The sequence below is a fragment of the Calidris pugnax genome, unplaced genomic scaffold, assembly GCF_001431845.1.
Source record: "Calidris pugnax isolate Ruff unplaced genomic scaffold, ASM143184v1 scaffold63, whole genome shotgun sequence".
NCBI lineage: Eukaryota > Metazoa > Chordata > Aves > Charadriiformes > Scolopacidae > Calidris > Calidris pugnax.
The window spans coordinates 3418934-3443961 of NW_015090852.1; the positions used below are offsets into that span (position 1 = coordinate 3418934).

The 25028-nt window shown below is 43.1% G+C and overlaps 1 protein-coding gene across 1 annotated transcript in view; it reads right to left on the minus strand.

The window, feature by feature from the left end:
• Positions 1-5512: 5512 nt before the first annotated feature.
• Positions 5513-25028, minus strand: part of KIFAP3 (kinesin-associated protein 3) — a 78278-nt gene continuing 58762 nt past the window's right edge. The window contains exon 20 of the mRNA XM_014943522.1: positions 5513-5975. Coding sequence (XP_014799008.1) covers positions 5867-5975 — 109 coding nt within the window. The 3' untranslated portion in view covers positions 5513-5866. The remainder of the gene's footprint in view (positions 5976-25028) is intronic.

Consider the following 25028-nt stretch of genomic DNA (forward strand, 5'->3'; position numbering starts at 1 on the left):
CTTTTACCGGCGGCAGGTCGGTACCGCCGCTCCCTGCCCGAGTCCGCCAGCCCTCCCAGACCCTTCAACCCAGCCCCTCGGGAATCGTTGCGGCGACTGTCAGCCCCGCGACCCCACAGCAGCGGGCAGGCTGCGTCCCCCACCAGCCCTATTCCGCCTGCACGGCGCCTCCCGGGCGGCCTTGCGCCTCAGCCTCCTTTGCTGTGTGGAAACGAGCTGTGGTGCCTGTGGTTTATGGGTCTTCGGCGCTTGGGGAATAGGTGTCTCCCTCCTTCGAACGTACAGCGGCCTTCCTGCCCCCTGGCTGCATTTAGTGGGCTCATTTCCTCCCCCGGTTTCCCCCCACAGCCCGCTGCTGTGGGGCGCTGAGCAATGGCGTCCCCGCCAGCCGACATCAAGGGCGAAAGCGGCGTCCACGAGGCAGGTGGTCTGTCTGACACGTCGCCCCGCGCCTTCGCTTTGGTGGTGTAACCCCTGCATCATAAGGAGATCCATTTAATGCCATTAAAACTAATTGCTCTCTGTGCTGCAGAGTAAAAGTGACCCCGGGGAGAGATTTCACGTGAGTATTTTGGACAGCGGAATGAACGTTGAAAGGAATTACTATAGTGCAGTGGGAGGTCCGGGCTTTTCACACACTATTTTCATATCGCCAATGTTATTCCAGTTTCATGCAGCGCCAGGGCATTAGGATGTGGTTTGCTCAATCATTTTGAACCTAACGCTTGGAGGGAGCAGGGCCCAGCAGCACACCCCATACCCGCGGCCTCGTCTAGACAAAGGTTTAATGGCAATGGCAGCCTGTTTAACAAAGGTGGTCTAAGCTCTGCTAACTCCTTGGCTTTCTCCAGTAACCAAACTCCACCACTTCAGCCTGCATTAAATTTTGTGCTGTCAAATCTGGAACTTTGTAGAGTGCATTCTTTACCAATACACTTCCCCCACCTTTTTAATGAAGCCTTCCAAGCTCACACCCAGAGCATGGGCAGTGCAGGTACCCCCAGAGACACAGGTCTGCTGGCCAGTGGCTCATTCACACTAGAGTCCTTTCAGCACAACAAAGCCAGAGGTATCCGGACAGAAAAAGGGAATCCCCTCAGATCCACACCCACATTCAGTTGAGCTTCAGGATCTGTTTCAGCAAGCTGAGGAAGGCTTTCTTCTACAGCCGTGCACTGGGAGGTCCATAAGCTGGCATGTCAGGGTTAGCAAAGGGGCAGAGTGCCAGGAGGAGCCTGCTCTTCCTGGGAAATATAGAGCACCTCATTGGCACCTCAGTGTTGTGGGTCTTTTTAAATAAAGCAGAAAGATGATGGGAGGAAGAGGGTGCAGGAAAGTAGAACGGGTCATAGATAACATGGCGTGTGAGACAAAGCGTGTCACATGTGATGGGGATATACAGGGATGCACACAGGAACAGAAACTAAAATGAAGTTCAGATATGTCACCTCCCTCTTTAAAAGGTCGAAAAGATCCAAAGTCTTTGGCCCAAATGGGACAGTTCTGCCAAAAAGACCCTGACCCCAAGGTGCAAAATAAGGGGAACTGTGGGTATTCCTCACCACAGTTCATTTAAGGGTCTCAGTGTGGATTTTTATGTCCTCTGTGTGTGCGTGTTTGTGGCAGGGGAAAGGAAGAAGACTGGAAAACCTGAACGACTGCAGGTAACAACAACAAAAAATTCTTAATAAGCAACAACTGATTTCTGTTCACAGCACTTGGCTCCAGCTTCAGGCTGTGGTGTAACTCGTGTAGCTCTCAGGGGAAAAAAGAAAAAAAAAGCACACTTTGGCTGCTGTGCATCATTTACAGTGTATTTACTCTGCTGGCGTGTCTCTGTGGAGAAGCACTCCTTCCTGCTTGCTGCTTCTCCTGCGTGAGACCATTGTTCCAGACGAGCTGAAGAGAAACACACCAACTGGGCTTCTACCCTTCAAACTCTGCCGTTTACTTTTCCTAAAAACAGCCATTGGAGGCTCCTCCAGAGAATAACTCGGGACCTAACAAGGTAGGAGTGAACCCCCTTCCTGCTCTTTCGAGGGCAGAAGGAGCAGACAGGGAACGAGCAGGGTTATGGAGCTCTCAGCAAGTGCCTTGGTGGGTTTGTAACTGGTTGTTAAGTCCATTGGGCAGGAAGAGATTGGCAGAGTGGAGAGACAGACGGCTAGGAGCTGTAAAAGAGGATGGAGTGAGAAGCACATCTGTGGATCAGAGCCCGTAAGGTGTAAAAGGAGAGCTGGGGAGCCCAGCAGGCTCTGGTGCAGTCGCTGTTGGCACTGTAGAAATGTTCCTCCTCCAGGCCACGGGGCCTTTGGAGAAGGCAGAAGGAAGAGACAGGGCTGGGGTGGTGCTCCCAGCGCCCACCTGAACTGCAGCCCATGTCTTTTCCAGTGATGCCCTCCTGCCAGAGAGACACATTGGTTACAACGTCATTACAGTAGCTGTTTGCTGCTAAGGCCATTTCTCAAGTACTCAATTTCTTCATAACCAGAAGAGGGTTTCTCTTCTTAGGGGGCAGGAACCCCAACACACCAACTCCAGGGAAGTCCATGTTCACACTCAAGTGGGTTTCTGATTGCAAATGTCACCTCCCACCCGTGACCCACGTGCAGCGCAGCGCTGTCCCCCACCGCCCCCTCCCGCACCTCTCTTGCTGCCTCAGGGCTCTCCCCTTCACCTTGTAAAGGAAAAATGAGCAGCTCACAAGGAGTTTGAGGGCTGACAGCTGCACCAGCAGTCAGCCAGCTTCACCGTGTTGTAGGTTTCTTGAGGATGGTGATGGAAGGAATGAAGGCTGTAGCTATTCTCAGCCTTCTCCCGTGAGGAGCGGACAGCTGAGCGTACCCGTGGTGTATTACAGGAATTCTAACGACCCTGCCAGGGGGGCTTGAAATCTCTTGCATCTAAACAGAGCTTGTCCTGCTTATTCCAGAAGAAGATACATCTTGTTCCTGTTCCATTTAATCCAGAGTGATTAAACAGAATCACGGCAGCCTTATTTCAGAATGAAATGCACATGTGAAGCTGTTACCAGACAGCTCCGTGCACACACCGGTATTTAGAAGATTTGAATCAGGTCCTTCCTAAGCTCTATAAGGCCAAGGGTATTTGTTTACTTTTGCTTTTCCTCACCCTCTGTTGCCCTGGCAAGCTCCTAAGTACGAGTGTGGTACAAATAATGATTTAAAACAAGATCTTAGGTTGCTGCATTAAGTAGATTGCTCACCGAAATTATGCTGTACGTCTGCAGAAAGCCTCCCTAATAGCTAACAGACGTATGAACTGCTCAGCCTATGCTTATTTCATTGTGCTATTAACTTTACAGCTTAATTATATCTAAAACACCTGCCTAACCAAACTCATTAATTAATTAGCAGCAGACGGGGAAAGAGGATACTCGTGGGATGGTCTGGGATTGCTGCTGTAGGGAAAGAGGAGCTACACAAAGTCAGGGGGAGAAACCAGGAAAAGGAGGAAAGGACTAAAGTTGTAGAAGTTTCTAAAAGAAAGCAGATCCCTCCTCGCCCCATTTTACGCAGGATACAGTACTCAGGGACTGAATCCATAAATACAGATAATTAAAAAGTTACCCTACAGGTCAGTCTCCCTCTGACACCCACAGGAAATGTGATATAGATTGAAAAGTCTATGTGCTCATATCTTTTTTCCCCTTTCTGGCTCAGGAACTGTAATTAAAGGGAAAATCAGCCTCTCTCCTGCCTTAGAGAGTATAGTGGCACAGCTGGTTTTCATCTTGGCTAGCAGGCTCTGTCCTCAGGCTACTAAGTGCTGAGTAATTTTTACCAAGCTCTGCTTGCAGATAAATGATGTTCTCCTCTTAGCTGCTGCCAGGCAAAGCTACAAATACTCCATCTTTTATTCTTTTCTCATAAACTCCTAAAACTGAATACTAAAAATGCAGCCAGAGATTTTTCCACTGCCATTTATTCTCAGCATGGTCACAACTGTATTACAATTACAGACACCCACCCGTTTGCTGAAGCTCAACTCTAGTTCCTCGTTAACCTGAAGCTTCCAATTAAAGGCTCCTTCAGTTTCATTGATAGTTTGCATAGACTCCAAGGACCCACTTCAGTTTTTTGGTTTTTTTCCCCCCAAAACACATTCCATGAGAAGGGCAACTGCTTTAAATAACTTCACACTAATTTTCTGGAAAAGCCTGACGAGAGAGTGCCAGTCTGAAAAGAAAAGCCTGTGTCTTAATATGCAGTTTAGGTAATTTCTCTCACAGCTATAACTACAAAAATAGCTGAAAGCTTTTGCCTAAATGTGGCACAACTGCTGGCCAGATAAAGTGTGGGCTCAGACCAATGGAAAAAATCTAGAAAGGTACAACACTGGAAACCCAGTACTCTAATTCAAGTTTTTCTGCAGTGTTTCTAGTAAGATCTTACATTTTCTGAGAAACTGCATAAGAATTAGTTAAAAACTATATAGAAAATGATTTTTAAAAATATTAGTTAATCTTGGCAACGCTGTTCTTCCACCTACCTCCAGTAAGTGAAGCCATGAACATGAAGCCAGCGCAGGGAGGAGGCTGAAAACTGCTAAGAAATACCATGGCTAATTTTAGAATCGCTTCCAGTCATGCAGCATGAAACACAGTGAGTAACGGGGCGTATGAAAGTACCTCCACACTTTTTACAGATAAAGCAAGCTTTCAAAACAATCCTGATTGCAAAAATATTTTTAAAATGTAAGGCTAATAGTCTGTCAACTTCCTAAACAAGGCCGTGCCTTTGAAGATCACCTCCCCAGCACGTACACCAGTTTTACGGGATTACTGGCTACTGGGTTAGTAGTATTAGCTCCCAGTGCAAGTCTATTTTCTGTTTAAGACAGAAATGAGGGAGAAAAAAAGTGAGGAACAATTCAATGGCAAATCAATATGCTATTTAAAAAGAAAAAAAAATGAGGTGGGGGTAGCTTTTCTTTTAAAAAATGTAAATTTGACCTGCTGTCGTGATGTCTGTGGCAGAGAAGCCATTTCCATACCCTTTCTTTTGTTACGAGCAGGGGTACACAGCTTAACAACAGCTGCAGCTGTTTGTATTTTAGGATGGGGAAGTTGGGGGGCAGGCACTGCTGCTGGATTCTGAACCAAGTTACAGTGGGTTTTTTTCTCTTGCTAGTCCTCAGGATGTGGCTGTCATCTCTCAGCCCACAGAACTCCATTTAACCACTATGGTAAAGGTATTCTGTTGTAGTGTAGCTTCTAATTTTAAGTGTTTTCAAGCAATTAAACTAGCCTGTAAATGTTTGAAGCTCCGGGGGAGTGAATCTGTGCCATCTTTCCATTATTAAAGTCTTCAGACCCAGGACTGGACTTTGGGAATTACGTGTCAGGGCAGTGCCAGCAGATGCTGGGGCTTAACAGTGTTCCTGTTACTGAAGTGTTAGAGGGAAACAGTCCATGTGGAACACACTTCACATGAAGCGTCCTTCTTAAATGCCTTGTAAAACCAATGAAACATTGCTTAGAAACACATTCTCCACCGCTGACCACACAGGGGTTTATATTTAATAGAAATTAAATTAGTAGCTTAATATACATAATGTGACGCTTTCCAAGTCCAGTAACTTTCCAATTCTTGGCTTTCAAGTCACGGAGCAAATAACTGTACAAAAATCATAACAAAGAGCAACCAAAGAGTAGACACTGTCACTAAAACACTGGACCCAGAAAAGCGAGCTTTATCTGGAGCTACACACGCCAAAGGATACACAGTGATGGACCCATCGTGGTACAATCATGCATTACCAAGGGATAGATTTACTGCTGGCCACGGCCACGCCGATTCCTCCAGGGTGGGTGGCAGCATCCTGGGCAGCAGAGCTGGCTGGTTTATCGTGCCCCGTAGCTGTAGTAGTAAGGTTCATCCGGGCGGTACCCGTACGCAGTCGTCGGGCGGCCAGGAACCCCTGGGGATTGACCAAATCCATCAACTCCGATGCTACAAAAAAAAAAAAAGAGAGAAAGTGTAGGTTTTCATATAGTAGGGAAGGTGCACTAGTGCTGGTGTCTCCAGCTCTTCCTGCCATGGAGATAATTTAGTGATTACTTGGTAAGCCACCTTCCCCTTCTAGCCGGCACTGCTCGCTCTCCTCTTCTCTTGATGGGAAGAGAAATGCTGCAGAGAAGTCACCACAGCTCCTATCGAGGAAAAGCTTTCAGGTCAAACAGAAATCCCAGAAGAGACAGGCGTCTTCTATCCTTTTATGGATTTACTGGCAAAGCACGTTACTTCTGGGACTCAGTTTCTCTATCTGTACGTTGAAGTTAACATGTCTTTCAGGAAAGGCTTCAAGCGCACTTCGTGCAAAGCCCACTGGTAACCCTGCCCCCACAGCACATCGGAATAATCCCATTTCCTTCCTTCAGTGCATTTCTGAAGCCCCTGGGATAATATCAGCTAGAAAGGAGAAAGTGAGAATATCTGGCACAGCAACATAGTTCAGCAAAGGACAGTGTTTCTGGTGGGATACGAGATTGACAGCCAAATGGCAGGAAGAATTCATCATCTACTGAAAGGCTATATACTAATGAGACAGAATGATTCATTTTTCATACAGAACAGCATCTTTTACACCTAAGAAGTCCCACAGCAATGAATTAGATACTAAAGCACAAGAACTGCGTAGGGAAAAGTGGCACATATTTCATGCTCAACAATAACTCTCTTGCAGGAGGTAGAGGGAAAATGAACATTGCCTAAGACACTGGATTACTGCCTATTCATAGTTATGTCACTTCTTAGCTTCCACTTCAGTAGAAGGACAAATGGAAAAGGATTCTGATTTATTGTCTGACTAAGGATGCATTGAAAGGAGTTGAACTTCCCCTCTGAAGACTGTCAAAACACAAAGAACCAAAGTGCTTTTGGAGTGGAGAAAAGCTGAACCTCATTACTGCCAATTATACATATGGAACATGGGTTATGCAACCGCCGGGGCTGGGAAAGAATGACCCATCCAGAAGATGTACAATGGGTGGGCCCCAGGCCCCTGCTCAGCAAAAAGCTGGCACCGTGAATCAGTTGGACTGAAAGGGCTCTGCTCAAGTGGTGGGAGACCACGTCCATCACTCTCCTTGCAAAGATCCTCTCCTCACATTGTGCCTCTGTGAAGTCCTAGAAAAGAATCCTTGGTGCCTGGTTTCTCAGGAAACTAGTTCACTCGTGGGGTATTGCAATAATCACACGAAGGTGGAAGCTCTGAGGCTGAGATTTGTCCTCAGAGAGGGAGGGGACACGGTCAACAAGCCAAACTGCAGAGAAAATAATTCTGTTTCACCTGAATGTACCTTGAGAAATGCAGCACCCTGAAAGTCCTTTGCAATTTCCACGTCTGCCTGTCTGTATTTGAATTGGCAATGCCCTGTGTCATAACTTGTGCCCAGAGCCACCAGCCTGACCTGAAAGGCTGACGAGTCCCTTCAGCACAGCAGAGAGAAGCAGAGCTGCAAACCTACATGAACACGTCTCTGGCTCCACACCTTCCTCTGGCCACCCATTCCTTCTTGTATCCCCTCCAAAGTCCTCTTACTCTTTTCCAAGCCCATTATGAAATGAGCTGGTGACCTCTGAGGCACCTTCTCCAGGTGCCTCCTTTGTACCAGCTTTCTCATTAGCTGCCCTGAAGCTTTAAAAGATGCCTGAAAGAAGGGATTAAAAGCAATCCTGCTACTTTGTCTGTATCCAGCTCTTGTCTCCAGAAACACCTAAACCCTGCACTCACCTTAGAGGATGGTCCTCACTTCTACCACTGTTACTGGTTCACAGTATGCAAAGGGACTGGACAGACAGACCACACGTGGGCTGCTGTCAGGTTTAGCTTTCCAAATACAGGCCACAAAGCTCTACTGAACGTATTGACAAGGACTGAGCATGAAGCTGACCAATTTCTTTGGTAGTTCAGAAAACCAACAAGTTGAGTAACTACTGTAAAATAATGCCAATTCTTTAAAAAGAGTTCTTTCAGTACTGTTAGTACTAGGAGTTAGTAACATATGTAAAGAAGGCGTAGTGGGATTTGGAAGCGCAGAGTCCAGTTTTCTTGTGCTACTGCAAGTTCCCAGTGATGCCACATGTATGTAACGTGTATGCAGAGAAGCAGGATCCTTTAAGGCTACCTTTAAATTCAGGAATTCCATTGTTTTCTTCCAAAGATCCTTAAAGCACCTATGATTGGTATATAATGAAAAGGTATTTTAACAGAAAATGCTCTTCTGGGTTGATCTTTCAATGTTTGTTTTTTTTTTATGACTGTTATGGATAAGTTGGGTTTATTACTAGTGTGGTAGAGTAGGGGCTCTTGGTATTTCTGCCAACTGCTGAAAACTTAATCCTGCAGAGATGCTGCAGGTGCTGGAGTGAGCTGTGAGCGCTGGAGGCTGTCTGTCCTGCAGGCAGGGAGACCACTGACTCGTTGGGGTCAGGCCTTGGCTTACAGGGCAGGAAACAGTAGCCATCCTCAGGCTGACTGCGGCAGGGAGGGACACAACAAACACGGCAGCCTGAGACACGTCCCGAAGCAGGACTTTCTGCTTAAATCTACACGTGGCTTCTCTTGTTGCTGCAGAGTTTCGAGACCTTCTTTCAGTCACTCCATTTTATACCATCTAACTAAAGAACCGGTGGGGTTTTGGGGGGCCAGGTGCAATAACGACACTGCGACACGAGGTGGCAGTGGGTCTCCATCACTGCAGCCAGAGCTTTCCCAGCTACTTCCAGTCCAGTAATCCTTATTCAAAGAACTTTTAAATGTATTTAAATTGATAACGAGAGCAGGGAAAATATGGTTTCAATCACATTCTCAGCAAATCATTTTTTTATATATTTTTTTTTATAAATGTGTAAGTAATTAGGTAAAGATCCCTAGAGTTTAAACTTTGAGGAGTATCGGTTATTTCCAAATGGTTTAGACATATGTTAGTGTCCTGTAGAAATCTGGAAGAGATGGATCAGCTGATAACTGCTTTGGACAGTTGAAAAAAAAATAAAAAGAAAGGAACAGAAAATCACATTAAAACACCTTGATCAAATCACCACTCTCCTCTATCTAAATATTTCTCTAAAGTAAATGAAGGCTTGTCCGTGCTTCAGAAAAAAAGCTGGCTTCGTTTTTACATGTTAGTGCTCTTGAAACATACCAGCTTTGCCTATGGGATTGTTTGTGATGGCAGATCCTAGCAAAAAACGTGTCCTCTTAGTTGAAGGCAAGGCGACGGAGCCCAGAAGGTAAGGGAGGGGTAGGGCAACAAAACAGCAAACACACGTCTGGAGAGCGGAGCCTGGCTCGCTCCCCAGGCTGGGGGGCCAAGGGCAACGACTCTGCAAGCCTAACCTACCGAGGTGGAGACACGGGTTTAAAAACCAAGTTCCGATCAACCCTTGCCACTTCTGCCAAGAACAGCAGAAGGGAAGAGCCAGGAAAGATGGTAGCTTTTTTGGCTGTAAACACTTGTCGGGTAACGATCGGCCCGAGATGGTGATTTGTGCCATGTGTTCTTGGATTTATACCAGCAATCAACTTCAAAACTCCCTCCTAGGAAAAACACGTTGTTGGCCTGATCTACAGGGAAACTCAGTCCTCAGCAGAGCAAGCATCAGCCTGTCTTCCCCAAAAGTTAGGAACACATCATTATGCCATTGAGACAACAATACTTCTCCCCCAACTGGTATTTTTTCCTCCCGTTAGTCAGCCCGCAGTGGGTACCCAGCAGCAGTGCAATCCCTGTAGCTGTGTCGTGGGTACAGATCACACAACTCCACAACAAACTCCTCGGATAAACGACTTGGGCCGACACTTTCATCTGCAAGTTAAGGCAGTTTTGCCTCAAAAATTTGCACCCACGCACACGGAGAGATGGGTGCTGGCTAACCACGTCGTCCAAGCACAACTGCTTCCTTGTGCAAAGTTCACCACCGCGCCTGGAGCTGATGGAGTTAAACAGTGAACAGCGCAGCTAATTACTATGTACCGCTAACCTCAGTCACTGGTTCATTTTGAGACCCTTTAAAATATGAACTGTGTATTTTACCCCTATGCACTCTCTTAATGATTTGTTTTTTTTAGACTGAAATCACTTCCAGCCATCAGTTATACTCGCGGTCTCTACACATGCACTTCTCCAAGCACAAATATTTCTTTTTCCTATTGGTCTGCCAGCCCCTGTCAGAGCAAATTTCACTTTAAACTAAATGCTATGATACTTAAAACCTCTTGGATTACTCAGGCTGCTAGTGTGATCTATGACCTTCCCCAAATGACCGCTGAACTTTCCAATTTGCTTGTACTGCTGGGGAACTGAAGAACACATGCCGGAGAGGAAAACGTTCCTGATGTGCATGAGTGAGGAGAGATTTCTTAACAGCTCTGCTTATTGATACTTACTCTGATTCACGACATCCAAATTAATATGCCCATCTAGGATCCTAGGTGCCCTGACGTTATTTCAAACGTAAAGACCAATCGTGTCCCCCCCTTCACAGTGGGAAATGCCAGCCCGTGTCCCCCTGTGTCCCACAGAATAGTTATTTTCCTTAACTCCCTCCCTCATCCAGAGCCTCAGAGACCAGAGATGGCTTTGTGGTGTGTCTGGAAGACTTGGCAGCCCGAGACAGGGAGCGCTCTGCCAGCAGCCCTCCGCTGGGCTTCCCCTGCAGGTATCTGTGAGTGCACGGGGCAGGAAGGGAGGCTCTTGAGCTTAGTCTGAGCTGGGGTAATTAGCACCCACGTGCAGACTGACCACGGAGCAAGGCTGCTTTCCTTAAGTTTTCCTGATGCGATAGACACCTGAGCCTGTCCGCGCTGGCGTTCACACCCTCCCTAGTGCTGGTGCTGACAAGTTGCTCTAAAAACGGGTACTAATTCCTCCGGCACAAGCAGGGCCTCAGAAAGGCAAGTCCCCGGTCACCAGGGAAAATCTTGGTCAGAACTAACCCCTTGAAGGCCAACTGGAAATCTCCCAGTAGGATGCACGGATCTCGGAGCGATCCCAGCAAGAAACACCGCCTGGGAAACAGGCCTGCAGAGTCACCAGAGGCACGGAGCAGTATGGCAAGAATCATGCCAGACCATACTGTGAAAGACTGTGACTGCCTGTGCAGGCAAAGGTGGCCCAGGAAAGGTCTTCACCTTAGGGGGTGAAATATCAGTTCAGGAGTTCACACTTTAGGGCCAAAATTTCATCCTTTTCTACCTCTCACTTTCATGGCTTGGTTTCAGTTTGGTGTCCCAAACTTAAAGCTCCCTGAAATCACTGCCCACTGAAAGCTAAATCCAAGCTAAACACATACGGTGCTTCCACCAGAGCCACGATTTCAGCGACATTTCTTCTTATCCTAAACCTGTTCTAAAACTCCGTCAATCCTCCCTCCTTAGTCTGCATCAACAAAGCTTATCCCAGCCTCGTGGCTGAGAGGCTCTCAGCTACTTACTGGGGATGCAAGTTTTATAATTTTATTAAAAATAAAATCTATTTTATTTAAAATACAACTATCTATAGATGGATAATTCACCAGGCAGGTGATCACACCTGCAGCTTTGCAAAACTGCTCCCGAGTTTCAGAGAAAGGGCTTTAAACCAGCAGGTTTCTGAGCATCCTTCAGAAGCCTGACACCAGCACAGTTCTGTCATGGTTCCAGTTGGGATAGAGTTAGCTTTTTTACTAGCAGCAGGTAGAGTGCTATGTTTTGGATTTGGGATGAGAAGTAATTTTCATAGGGCACTGGTGGTTTTAGCTGTCGCTAAGATCTCAAGGCTTTTTCTGCTCCTCACACCACCCTGCCAGTGAGCGGGCTAGGGGGGCCACAAAAAGTTGGGTGGAGATACAGCTCAATGGGGCAAAGGGGTGTTCCACACCATGTGATGTCCTGCTCAGTATATAAAGCTGGGGAAACAAGGAAGGGAGGACATTCAGAGGTATGGCATTTGTCTTCCCAAGCAACCATTATGTGTGATGGAGCCCAGCTCTCCTGGAGATGGCTGGACACCTGCCTGCTGATGGGAAGTGGTGAATGAATGCCTTGTTTTGCTTTGCTTGTGTGTGCAGCTCTTACTCCACCTATTTCACTGTCTTTATCTCAACCCATGAGTTCTTCCTCACTTTTCTGATTCTCTCCCCCATCCAAACTAGAGGCAGTGAGTGAGCAGCTGTGTGGTTCTAGCTCCTGGCTGGGTTAAACCATGATGAGCTCACAGCAACCCCTCTGTTTCCTCCCTACCTTCTCCCTTTATACACCTTACATTATTGTTTCTAAAAAACACCATCATCACTCTGAAAACATTCCCCACCTCACCCCAGGCAGGCATTCAGAATTTCATGCAGTGCATCCTTGAAGTCCTAACATTTCCCTTCTGTGAAATCTAGCAGTGTTGATAACACACGGTACAGTTACCATCCTACATTGCCTTATAAACTCTTGTGCCATAAACCCCTGTAATCTATAATGCTGTATCAAGTTCCTGTGTCTAAGAGACAAAAGAAGTTATGTTCAAATGACTACCTCCTGAGGGGTAAAATATAGCCCTCAGTATCTAAGCCACAGAAGTACCACACCGGTCTCTAACCCCGAGACAAACACAGCATTATAACCTGTCCAAGTGAGATGCAGCCCATTGTTTAGGATACTTGCCAACAAGAGACAGGGGAGTTTGCCAGTAGCAAAGTTTGTGGGTTTTTTCTCTCCTCTCAGTGTTTTTTTTTTTGGTTGTTTGGTTTGTTTGGTTTTTTTTTTTTAGGTGTTGGTGAAGATGCTAGACTGTAGGTCCGCGACAACAATTGCAGGGCAGAATAATCACGTGTTGGATGCAGCACAGGCTGCAATTCTGCAAGCCCAGCGAGGAAAAAGTTAGCAAATGCTGCAATTCCCTCCCTCCACGGGTCTCCTCTGCACAGAGACCAGGGTACAGAAAGGTGGGCATCCAGGCTTTGACCCGTGGTACAATGAGGATTCAGGCAGAGCACGCATCCAAGCACAGGAGGTAGAAAACGTTTTTCAATTCCATATAACACACAGAGATGTCCAGTTTCTAGAACTATCTTCAAGTAAGAAATATTTAGCTAATCCTTTGCATGTCCCAGCTAACCACCACACTTTAACCAAGGCTCAAAGCCTGTGAAACCCATGGACTCTTTGGCCCTTCTGCTGATACTGTCCATAAACACTGGCCAGGATACCATTTATCACAGCACTACTCATGAAAGAGAGGAGGGTGTCAGAAAGTGGCATAAGCCTGGTTGCTTTTTCCCTTGCTTAGGCTCTAGCAATTGAGAAGATGATCCTATTTACTTCTATGTGCCAGCTACCTCTGGTTTTGCTTCACTGACCATAAATTTTCTGTCCTTCAGGGTAAAAGCACAAACCATGAGCAACGGAGAAACAGCATTCATCTGAGAAGCCTTAGAAAAAACAATGTTTCTTTATATAATGTCCTGTAACTGTAGATTCTCCCACTACTGGTAATGACGTTAAACTATAAACCACAAGTCTCTTAAATTCTGCCTCTCGTGGTCCCAACTTTTTCCTCCCCTATCTGTGAAGCTGTTTTCCCATGCTTCCCATCCCTCAAGCACGAGTGGGAGGGCAGCTTTGTGGCAGGGGCTGTGACTGTGCACACTGCATCAAATGCTAAGTCCATCTCTACATTAACATTGAATATTAATGTTCCTTAAATCATAATACTGTATCTGCTCAAAAGATAGAAAATGTCAGAATGAACCTGTGCAAAAATACTTTAGCTCCCTTGTGCACCACGATACAGCTTTTATGGATGTGATCATGCCTCTCCTCCTTCCATGTGATCCAGGTTTCTTCAGTGCACTTAATGACTTAAAGTTTCCAGTTGCTTCTGGACTTCGTGCCCAGTTGTGTCTCAGCACAATACTGCTGTTTCTGCCATTTAATTATAAACAAATGCAAATCTGACAATTGTGGAGAAGCGAGCGCTGCGTCTCCTGTGTCAGGCTCCAGCTATGCACCAAGCAGTGAGCGTGCCAAAAGTCACTGGTGGGGAGGCAGCATTTTAAAAAAAAAAAAAAAAAAAAAAAAAAAAGAAGAGAGAAAAGCAATTTCCCAACTGAATAGTAAGAAAGCCCTGAACTAAAACCAAATAACCTCACTTAGCCAAATTCAGTAAGAGCCTTGCTTGAAAGCTGCAGAGCTTGCCATCCCAGCTCTCTGAAAGCAGCCTGGGACTTGGGCTCAGTTTCTTGCTCTGTCAGTTACCTGCTGTGTGATCCCAGGCAAGTTGCTCCTTTTCTCCATGACCTTGGATTCCCATTGGAATATTGAAAGAAAAAACACCCCAGACATTAAAGACAGCAAGTGACAAAGTACAACAATGAGAAGACTCAAATTAGGCTGACGTAGATAGAAAAGACTTTTCCTTATTCTGCAACATCCCTCAGACTGGAAGAAAAAGAGTATTTTTGATCTGTTAGAAAGGTGACAAATCCAGGATCAGCCAGGGGCAAAACAGCAGCTCAAGAACTCAGGTTGCTTCCTGTAGCTATCTTGTTTCTTTGAAGGGCATCAGGATAACTTCAGTAGCATTCCCTCACCCAGGCTCACAGCCCCGCCACGCGGACGGGGGGTTTCTCAGCTCCTCTGTACAGGATTTGTTAAAAGGTCAAGTGCACAGTCAGAGCTGGAACAGAAACCAGGAGTTTCTGACTTTCCACTCTAAGCCTGACAGAAACATCCCCTGTGCTGTTGGCTCAACAACTGGCCAAACCCACTGATTAGATATATCCATTTCTTAAGAATTAATTAAGAACTAAAACAAACAAAAAAAGCCCCGAGGAGCAGGCAATAAAAAGGAAAGATGTCCTTCCCTCCCCCTCTCTCCTTCCACAGTCCAAAGTATTTGTGTCAACTCCATAAAATTGAAGAATACATTGCCTTAAGATTAAACTAATACTACGCCTGGCTTGGGAAGGTTTCAAGCATCTCTTTTACTGAGCTCCAGCAACGTCAGTGTTATGTTGGGTACAGAAGCTTCAGCAAACAGCTTGAGCAGAATGAGATCCTGAAGTGGCAACTTCATAGAAGTGACTGGTGTCACTGCCTAGATCAACTCAGGATCTGGTCTGCTTCTTCCACAGGCTTCCCATTTCCAGAAGGGAAGCGTTTCTTGTTTCCAGAGCAGGGTTACTGGGAAAATGTACTCTGAGATAAACTCTGAGGTGGAAACGCAAGTTTTCAGTGCCTTGCACTGAAGCGCTTGCAGATGAAGAATTATTCCTTTAAATATTTATCCAAGCTCCTCAAGTCCAAGCACTGCCACTCAGCTCTCTGCTTCAATAAATACAGGGGGAAAAAAGTTCCCTCTTGTGCACAAATCCCCAGAAGAGCCATGCCAACAGGTTACTGGCTGAAAATCGTGCTGTCTCCAGGGCTCAGCATCAAGAACTGGGCAACTCAATGTGGACGATAATCCAGATGCTGGAGGGAAGGAAAGGAGGGAGAGTCAAAAAAAAAATCTGTTCTGCTTTGACTTACAGCTGCAGCCAATAAAAGCTTTCAAAGTCTTTTCTGAAAGTTAACATTACTAGGGGATTTGCAGTATTCAGTAGAGCACACAGCAAATGCAGTTGGAGCATTATTACTGATGAATAAACTTTAAATATTTTTTACCACCATAGATGATTGTCCCGATTTCAACCACTTTTAAAATATCAACACAGGGCCCTAGTGAAATCTTGTCAAAACCTATCCCAAATCAGTGATGATTTTAGTGTAAACCAAGAAGGAAATAAATCTTAATGTCTCTTACTGCTTGCTTTCTTAGGGCTACCACTGGATCTATTAGGGAACAAGCCAAATGCAAATACAAATGTGGAACATTTTCTTGGAGATCTACACCTTGGAGTAGCATTATTTTGCAAAAAAAATTTCCACTTCAATTAAATGAACTAAAAATGAAATGTTTCCAGGCCAAAGGTTGGGCAGAGGGTCTTGAAAAAAAACAAACAAACAAAAACAACTTTAAAAGCTGAAAACCCAGAAGGCTTATTATTTTTTAAAATCTCATTGTTAAAAAGATATCATCTAGTTTTCCAGAGGGAAGAGAAAAGGGTGGCTCAGTCATACTTGAATGGCTAAAACTGATAAAGACATATTTGGAGAGTCGGATTTTAGAATCAAAACAATTTTAACTGATTGGCAAATAATGTAATTTTATGTTACGTTAATTTTTAGACTAGAGACTTGCTTGCAGCACATGTTCAGTTCAGATAATAACCATAAGAAATATCCCACTGACATACAGGACTTTTTAAAACTACTCATTGTAGTTTTAATTTTGAATCCAGCGAGCAGGCTTATACGTAGCGTTCAAAACACCCTTCGCTTTATTACAGTTTTAAATCTTTCTTCCAGGTCTGGCCTTGCAACCACTTGTCTTGATAAAATAGGTCACTTGAAAAAGGAAAGCTCAATAAAATGAATTACAAAACCAACAAGATTAAACTGATTGTGCTGTTTTTGTACAGTGCAGCTGAATTCTGCAAATATGCTGCTGGCTGTGGTTTGGCATTTAACAGCATGCGATCAGTGAGAAGGAGGAAATTTTATTCTCATTAACTGTTGCAGATTTACTGCAGTGAAAAAGGGCTATGTAACCTGAGAAGTGACAGAATGGAAAGATCAAAGCAGCAGTCTGGAAACTAAATAAACCTTCTGGCTACTTCCTGCAAGGAAAATTCACTCTGGCAATGTAAAACAGAGTCCAGTTAAAAACTACTCTCAGTTTTATGAGCTGTCACAGCAGCTTGAGTGGTTTGGACCAGTCAAGTTTAGAACATTATATTTCCTTGTTTTTGTCTCAGATACTTCTGTAAGCAGTTTTATAGTTTCTTTTTCTTTTCTTTTCTTTTTTTTTTTTTTAAAGAGAAAAATAAAATTCTTTTCTTTCGGTTGAAATCGAGAAGGTCACAGCTAAACTCATTAAAAACAAGCAGGTCTTCATTTGCACATTCCATTCCCGTTTACTGCATTTTAATATTTTACTTTGAGATTTATAAGCAATGTACATTTGCTTTAATAACTCTTCCGCATTCTGTTCACTTATTGTTTAATATAAGTGCAAATCAGTTTACAGAGCCCAGATGGCTTGTAACCAGGGAGCCAGTCTATTCCTAGTAGCACATCTGGAGGGACTGAGAGCAGCAGACAGAACGTGGGAATTAATTAATGTTACATTTCAGAAGAGACAGACCCAGGTTTGGGGGATTTTTTGGTAAGACATTCCAAAGGACTTGAGCTAACTGCTACAGCGTTTTGGTATTCTTTTAAAATTCTTAATGGCCACCTAAAAACCATGTCGTTTAAATGAGGCCAACTGCAGGTGGAATACAGTAAAATAAAAAGCAACGAAAAAAAATGTAAAAGAAGTGACTGGGAGTGAAAGAGGCCCAAGTATCCTATATTCCAAGAGAGCTGAAGTGCATTAAAACCTCAATGCTAACTCTCTTCCCACATGGCATCTGCAACTTGCTGAAAAAAAAAATTGCACCTTTAAAATATTCCCAAGCAAGCTATTTCATCTCTTAGCATACTAGGGTAATTGTTCAGAGCAATTAAACAGCTCTTACAGTAAATGAAACAAGTGCAACATGATCCTTCATGATTATGGACCACACACCTTGGAGAGGTGGTGTGGTCTGGTCACCAGAGAGGAGGCAGGAGAGCCCTGCCCTACTCCAGGGCCCAGCACCCAACGTTGGAGGAGTCTTGTCTTTGGTTCCCTGCCCGTCTTGACTATGGGCTCTCTGGGACAAGAACTGTGCATTGCACTGTGGACATCTGCCACGTGTTGGGGGACACAAGGACAGCTTCTTGGAAGCTTCTTCTGATACAGCCTAAGAACTGAATAGCATTAAATAAGCACCCAAGCACATAAAAAGAAGTTGCTGTGTAAGAAATAATGTATATGAAGAATATTGTCCTCATCTGGATATTCCCAAATTACAGGCAGTGCTGGGCCCTAATCCTTTCGTGGTGCAGTACACACAGACCTCCAAACCCTGGGAAAGTCTCACTGATGAATATGGGTCACAGAGAAAAATCTTCTTCCCCTTGAATAATCAGGCTTTTGGTCTTCAAAAATGCTACAACATCTGTCCATACCATACCAGCATGATTTGGTCAAATACACATAGCGACATCTAAACTGGATTATAACACGTCAGGTTGCAGTATTGAATTTCTATAAACAAATTATTATAGACTAGACATGAAGAAATTCAAGCTCGCATTCAAAAGCTCTTGGAGATGAAGCACTACTCCCACATTTAACTACTAAAGGAAAACAACTATACAGTGAATTTTGATTTAGGCCATGATCCAGGAACTGAAGAAATCAAGTGAAATCTTTCAATAAGCTTGTCCCAGATTGTGATCAAAAACCTCCAGAAGGCAGCTGTTCCTTCTTCCTTATTACTGTCTTTTAGATGCAAGATCTTATTTCCAAGCATATGCACCACATGAACAGGCTCTGATGAACAAGAAGAAATGTACCTGCCTGTTTCACATGAATAGTCAGTAAATGCTGTATTGTCCAAATGAGAAGAGTGCTTTACCTCTCTTATACCAAGCCATATATATCAGAAATTTAGTGAAATCCTCCTGACCATATTCAGTTTAACTTCTTTAAAATAAACATGTAGGCAGGTTGGAAAACAGAATATGATAAAAAGAGATATGACTCTGCTACCACTAACAACATTTTTGTGGGATTCAAAAAAACCCAAAGACAACCAACAACAGAAACCCCCCTTATTCGTCTCCAGAAACTTCATTGGTTTTGGGCTTCTCTTTAAGGCCTTTTCAAATTCGTTTCAGTGGGATTTACAATTTGCTAATACTGATGTGTGATAAACTAATAAAACCTGCCTACAAAGTTATAGGCCCAATTTACTAATAAAACCTAATTCAATTCTCTTGGGAAATGCAAATTAAATAGTGTCCAAATGGTAGAAGCTGAGTACAACTCTGCTGAACATATTGCAAAGACAAAAAAGCGGGGGTTTTGTTTGTAAAAGTTTAAATATGGAAAAGAAAGTAATGCACAGAACTAAGAAATATTGCTATGGTAAAAATGTTTGAAAGTAGAATCATACTGTAATAATAATTTACATTTTATTAGCTTTTCTTTCCATTAATTAAAATATTTTATACTCACTGTACTCACCTATAAGACATGAAAGCATTAGTGCCTCTAAATGATGAGGGAAGTGAGATGTGGATACTTTGAGTTCTACTCTAGCGCAGACCCCACATCAGAGCATGTTTTTTTTTTATTTAAGCTAATCTTTCCAAGAACCATGAAACAAAGTTTCTTCTGCCACGGATGGCTGTAAAGGTTTGCCTGAGGCAGCTCACTTTTACTGTCTACGAATGTATTAGTTTTTTCACCTTCAGACACAGTCTGAGATAGCACTTAGCTGCTGAAAGGCTGGGAAAGGAAAGTTCAAACTTCTAAATAAATCATGCACATTTGATAATGTAGGATATGTTACAGGTGCAACCATTTAAAAACATTTTTGATAAACAATCACAAAGTGCGTATTTGCCAGCACCTGACCTGAAGAGGGGCTGTTCAGCTCTGCCACACAATGGGAGTTAACACCTCAGTCCAAGAGTCAACAGGAATGGAAGGCTACAGACCTAGGTTCTTCCCCCATGAAAAGTCACATCTGATTTTCATCAGGGTACCCAAGCAAACAAGCCTGTGGATATGACTATTCTTGCTATTTAATGTGGACTTCTAGCAAATGCAGACAGTCCATGTGAGTAGCTTAGATGGAGATAAGCTAAGACACAGCAACAGTCTTCCCTGTGCTCTCACCAGGACCTGCAACCATGTATTAAGCTACTGAAGCCCTCCCATCACCATGGTTTCCATCAACTCAAGACCCAACAGCTCGATCACACACACCTACCCTTGCCAACAACACACACAGCTTAACTGAAGTCAGTGCAGAGCAGCCACCAAGGTCCTGGTGTCATACACTGAGCTCACAACATATCACAATGACCTGCCATGGTAAAAAGAAGAAATGCAGCTACAGTTTTAGGCTGTAAATCCAAGTAAGAAAGATGTTCCACCAAGGAGAGAGAGAAAGGGAGAGAGTGACCCCATAAAACTGGGTTTGTTTGACATGCCAAACCTCACTGCTTCCTGGGAAGAGGCTTCAGTCAGATCTGATGCGAGGGCACACGCTGGCAACAGCAAACACACAGAAAAGCCTTGTCTCAGTGAAAATGAGGATTGCACAATGGCAGCTCTGCCGTGTTTTATAACAAGGTTAAAGGATTCTGTGCTGCAGAAAACTTTCTTGGGAGGAAAAAAAAAAGTTTTGGCTAGTTCCAGCATTCCTAACTATTAATCTTTCTAAAGCTACAGAGAGGATTTGGGAACTATGATGAAGATATTAACAAAAAATTGGCTTTCGCACTTCAAGTTTGTACCACTATCTAGTTATAGCTGGGAAAGGTTAAAAAGTGGTCTTTTCCCCAAAGGGTAAGAAAAATACTGTGGATATCTCTATTCTAAGATATTTATCCATCACTATTATGTTTGTGTCTTAAGAAAGTAATTAGTCTCTAGAAGGTGATTAAAATTTGATAAACGACCACAGATTCTTGAAGATGTCTTTCAGCTGGTCTTTATCCCTTGCAGCTCAGACACTAAGCTGTCACTAAGCTGTCATCACATTAGCCAAAGGTGAGGGATTTTTTTGTTTGCTACAATCATAAAACTTTCACTCTATATTAAGAGCTATCAGAACCAGGAGCCTTGAATACAGATTTTAATAACAGATGAAAATTTCAAATCTATGCCTAATGCCCATCTGCTTCTGGAAGACAGTGAGACAATTCAAAGCTGGTAATCTAATCACAAAAGTCCTTTCCCAGCCAATGAAAAAAACCTGGATACAAGCTGTCAAAACATCCTCCTCAGCTATGTATTTTCTGCTGAATAGAAAACATACCTTATGATCTGTTTGCATTCTGCTCCAAACCTTTGAGGAAAACAAGAGATGCTGTTTGTGTATTTTATCACCGCTTCTGTGTACATTATATTCTGAAATAATTCTATTTATAGACAACATACACAAGAGTACAGCTCCACTAAGAATATAGTTCAGAAATAAGAGCTGTAAACTAAAGATGCAAAACACACAAGCTAGATTACCAGCCACAAAGCATTTCTATTTCTAACAATGCCTTGGGTCCCTAAAGTGAGGGTTGTAAAAGTTGTTCTGTACTTCATGATGCAGGAATTGAGCACACACAGTACCATTCTCAACTCTTGACAGTAGTCAGTACTCTGGGTTTCAATGAAAAGTCCAAGAAATCCTGTGAAGGGAAGGCAATATCTTTGAAAAAAATGCAGCCCCTAAGAAACTCCACCTAATTCGCCATCTGTAGATGTTCTTATTCCTAATACTATTACTTTAGGTTTCAATCTTAAAAAATTATGGGAGAAAAAAAGCCCCTGTGTGCTAACTCAGTACCTGTAAGTACCTTCACTTTTTTAAACTTCTGTTTTACTTGACTTCAAAGAAGGAGTTATCCTACCCACCTAAGACTATGCAGCAGATCTAGGTACACAGGTCCACCATCTCCTGGGACAGGGACCCCACAGGAAATGGCTGTGATATCCCTACTGGGTTACAGGAAAGTCAACCACTTCATCAATTGCACATCTGGATATGGCTGCTGCTCCCGTTGCCCTGAATTATCCTGAAAGTAACACGGTGGAACTGCAATGGCAGAGGCTGGCCCGGACCTCTGCTAGAACTAGCATCCTACAACCAAGAAAGCAGATGGTTTTCACTATCTGCTTATGCAGTATAACCAGTATAATAATCCAAAACACAGCAGCTGGTGAGGGCTGAGTTCTCTTGCACAGGTATTATTAATTATTGCTTACAGTGAAAAATCTTTAATGGGACTTGAGTTTGGTTGCAGTCCTTGAAAACCTCTCCTCACAGACCCATTTCTTTGGCTCCAAAAAATGAAACTAGTGATCAGAACACACTTAAGCCCTGGTAATGCACTGGGGGCACCAATATTAGTTCAGCTTCTCAGTGATATGCAGGCACTAAAAAGGTGAGTCTTTCTGGCTGACTTGTTAGGCTCTCCTGGAGGCAATGGGAAGTCTTGATCCAGTCTGAGCACGTTGCAAGGACAGGAAATAGCCCCAGAGAAATTAAAGAGATAACATATCCTTAGTCTTCCTCATAGGTACACAGAAAGGAGAAGAAAGGATTAGATTATTCAAAGTTGAGTAGCAAGAAGACAGCTCATGGTTGTTACCTACCTCAAATTTCATAGGGTGGTCTTAAATGATGGAAAAGACTCCTTCACAACTTACCCCATGGCTTAGCAAGCAACCGTTTCTATTACAGAATTAAAAAGCCTCATATAAAGGCCAAGACGGAAGACACAGGCATAACAAATAAACATTTAACAAATAAAAAAAGTATAACAAATGAAGAGACTAAAAATATGCATCTACTCATTATTTTGCCATCCATCTTTGAACTCACAACAAATGTTACCATTAACTGACTTGCTATTTATCCATGCAAATCAGAACTCAGCTTTCTTTAAAAAAGTTTCTGAAAACATATTCAAATATTCATAATAGAAAAATGAACAATTTTTATAACAAAAAATCTTGATATATTAAAAGCTGGAACTGGTTAAAAATAAATCCTTGACATAAGGTTCTTGTTAGGTTTAAACTGTAAGCATAAAAATACCCTAGAATTATGTTTTGGTATGGATGAAATGTACACTATATAACACATAAAAAGAGCCTTGACTCGCTGCTATTATTTTTAATTAGGCTCTCTAGCACGTATGGTTTTACCTTCCAACACCAATTCAAGTTTGGGAAAAGGGAGGGTCTGACTCTTCAAACTCATGGGACTGGCAATTCCATGGCTCATGCCTTAGAGCACTAATGCATTTTACATTAGCTCTAAGCATCAGGAAATCCTGGCTTCTGGCGCCAAGAAGTTCAAAACGATAATGGCACACATCTGAAAACTTGGATTCGCCATTCGACTGCCAGTATCTATTCTATCAAACAATTCAGTCCTGCTCTGTTACAAATAGGAGAGAACATTTGCAGCAGTCCACGCTGTTTCCAATTAGACTGTGTGTCTGGACTGCAGATAAATCCTTGGAGCAATCATACTGAAAAAAGTCTTCCTAGAAAACAGAGTTCTAATGAGAAATCGGAGTATTTACAGAGGCTATCATCAACAGGCAATTACCAAGTTTGTCATGAGCCAAACTGCAGTTTTTCCTCTGTTTTCTTTCTTGAGGTGAGCACCCAAAGTGCTGTGAGACATTACAAGAGAATTCTATGAATACTTAATTTAACTAGGTAGACACCAGATGTATTTTGCTGCTCATTTTAGTTGGAACACAATCACATTTAAAAGCAGTGAACTAACATAGCTCCCTGATAAGGGATTGACATTTGAAGCTGAATGATCTACTTTAACTTCTACCCAAGGATGCTCAAGATATCTTTTATTTTTTTTCCTCAAGCTGAAAGCTTTCTGGCAAAACAAAAGCATCTTGATAGGGGCTATATTTAAGTTTATTGGAAACAAGGGAGTCTGCAAGCTTCATCCTACACACCTTTCCCCCGCACCACCAGGGGGTTGCGAAGACTGTTGGGACTACATACCCATACAATGTTCTAGTTAATACAGAAATCTGCCATCTCCTGGGTTGTGCATCTATGTTAAAACTGAAAACAGTAAGTCCCATAGTAAATCTCCAAGAGTGCTACTCTTCTCTCAGTTTCTCTATCACCTGCATGCTCTGAAATGAAGGTTGTGCATTTGGAAACCATCAGCACCAGTATTCCCTTCCCAAACTCCGGCTCCACGGAAAGGGTTACACACTAGTCTGAACATGATCCTTACCAAGTATAAACACTTCCTTTTTTTAAGAGGATTCATCTCTTAAGTCCTGCTTTTTTTCCTGATCTAATTTAATTTGTTCTTAAAAAATACTACCACTGTTCCACCCTTGCTCAATGTTCAGCTTTCTGGTGCATCACAAGTAGAATAAACAAACAAGTGTAATCATCCACTGCCCTGTAACAAGTACAAGAAGCCAAAGTAAGGGAGAAAAGTCTCTTTTGCTTCAGCTGTACACACTGTGAATTACTTATATTTTACAAATGGTGACTAAGTTGCAAGTGGTGAAAATAACATTCTTCCTTTGGAAAGAAACAACTTCAGCTTCAGGGTTGAACATGTCCAGATAGCAGTCTATTAGAGTGAATTCCGTACCTAGACTGTAAAGTGTTTGAAATATTTCCTGCTAATAAGTATACATAATTCATGCTCTATAAAAGGCATTTCCTAAATGCTACAGGATCCGTGAAGATTTTGTTCTTTGAAATGAATCTTTTCTATTTTGAATTCGTGGGAGAAGTCTACTCAGAAATTCAGACTGGAACAGCTTGTTAACATTCAGAAAAGGAGAGGTCATTGACCAGAGGGGAAATTCAGAGAAACAACTCCCAAAAGTCAAGCCGACATCTTTTGCTCATCTAGCAAATTTTCAAAGTGCCATCAATAATTTCACTGAGAATACCTTGGGAAGATATAGGTTAAGGGAAAAAAAACCCAAACAATAAAGAACAAACCCACAGATATAGTTTTGGCAGCTGAGAGACCTATTTATAACAATTTAAGAATATTAGAAACAAAAGTCTTCTAGGTAATCAGCTCAAGCCTTTCTTTAGGTATTTCCCAACATCGTCTGAATAGTATTTGAGCAATTGTCATAACATGTAATTAGCTGTATGTTCTAGTTTTACTTTATTTGACAGCTTTTGGAAAGCTGTGATGTGTTACAATATGTATGGTAATACGCTAAAAGAAACATGTACTTCAGAAGACAAACTAGAACTGCATTTCTAGTGTAAACCATTCCTGCTGCTACGAAGGCAAAAATTG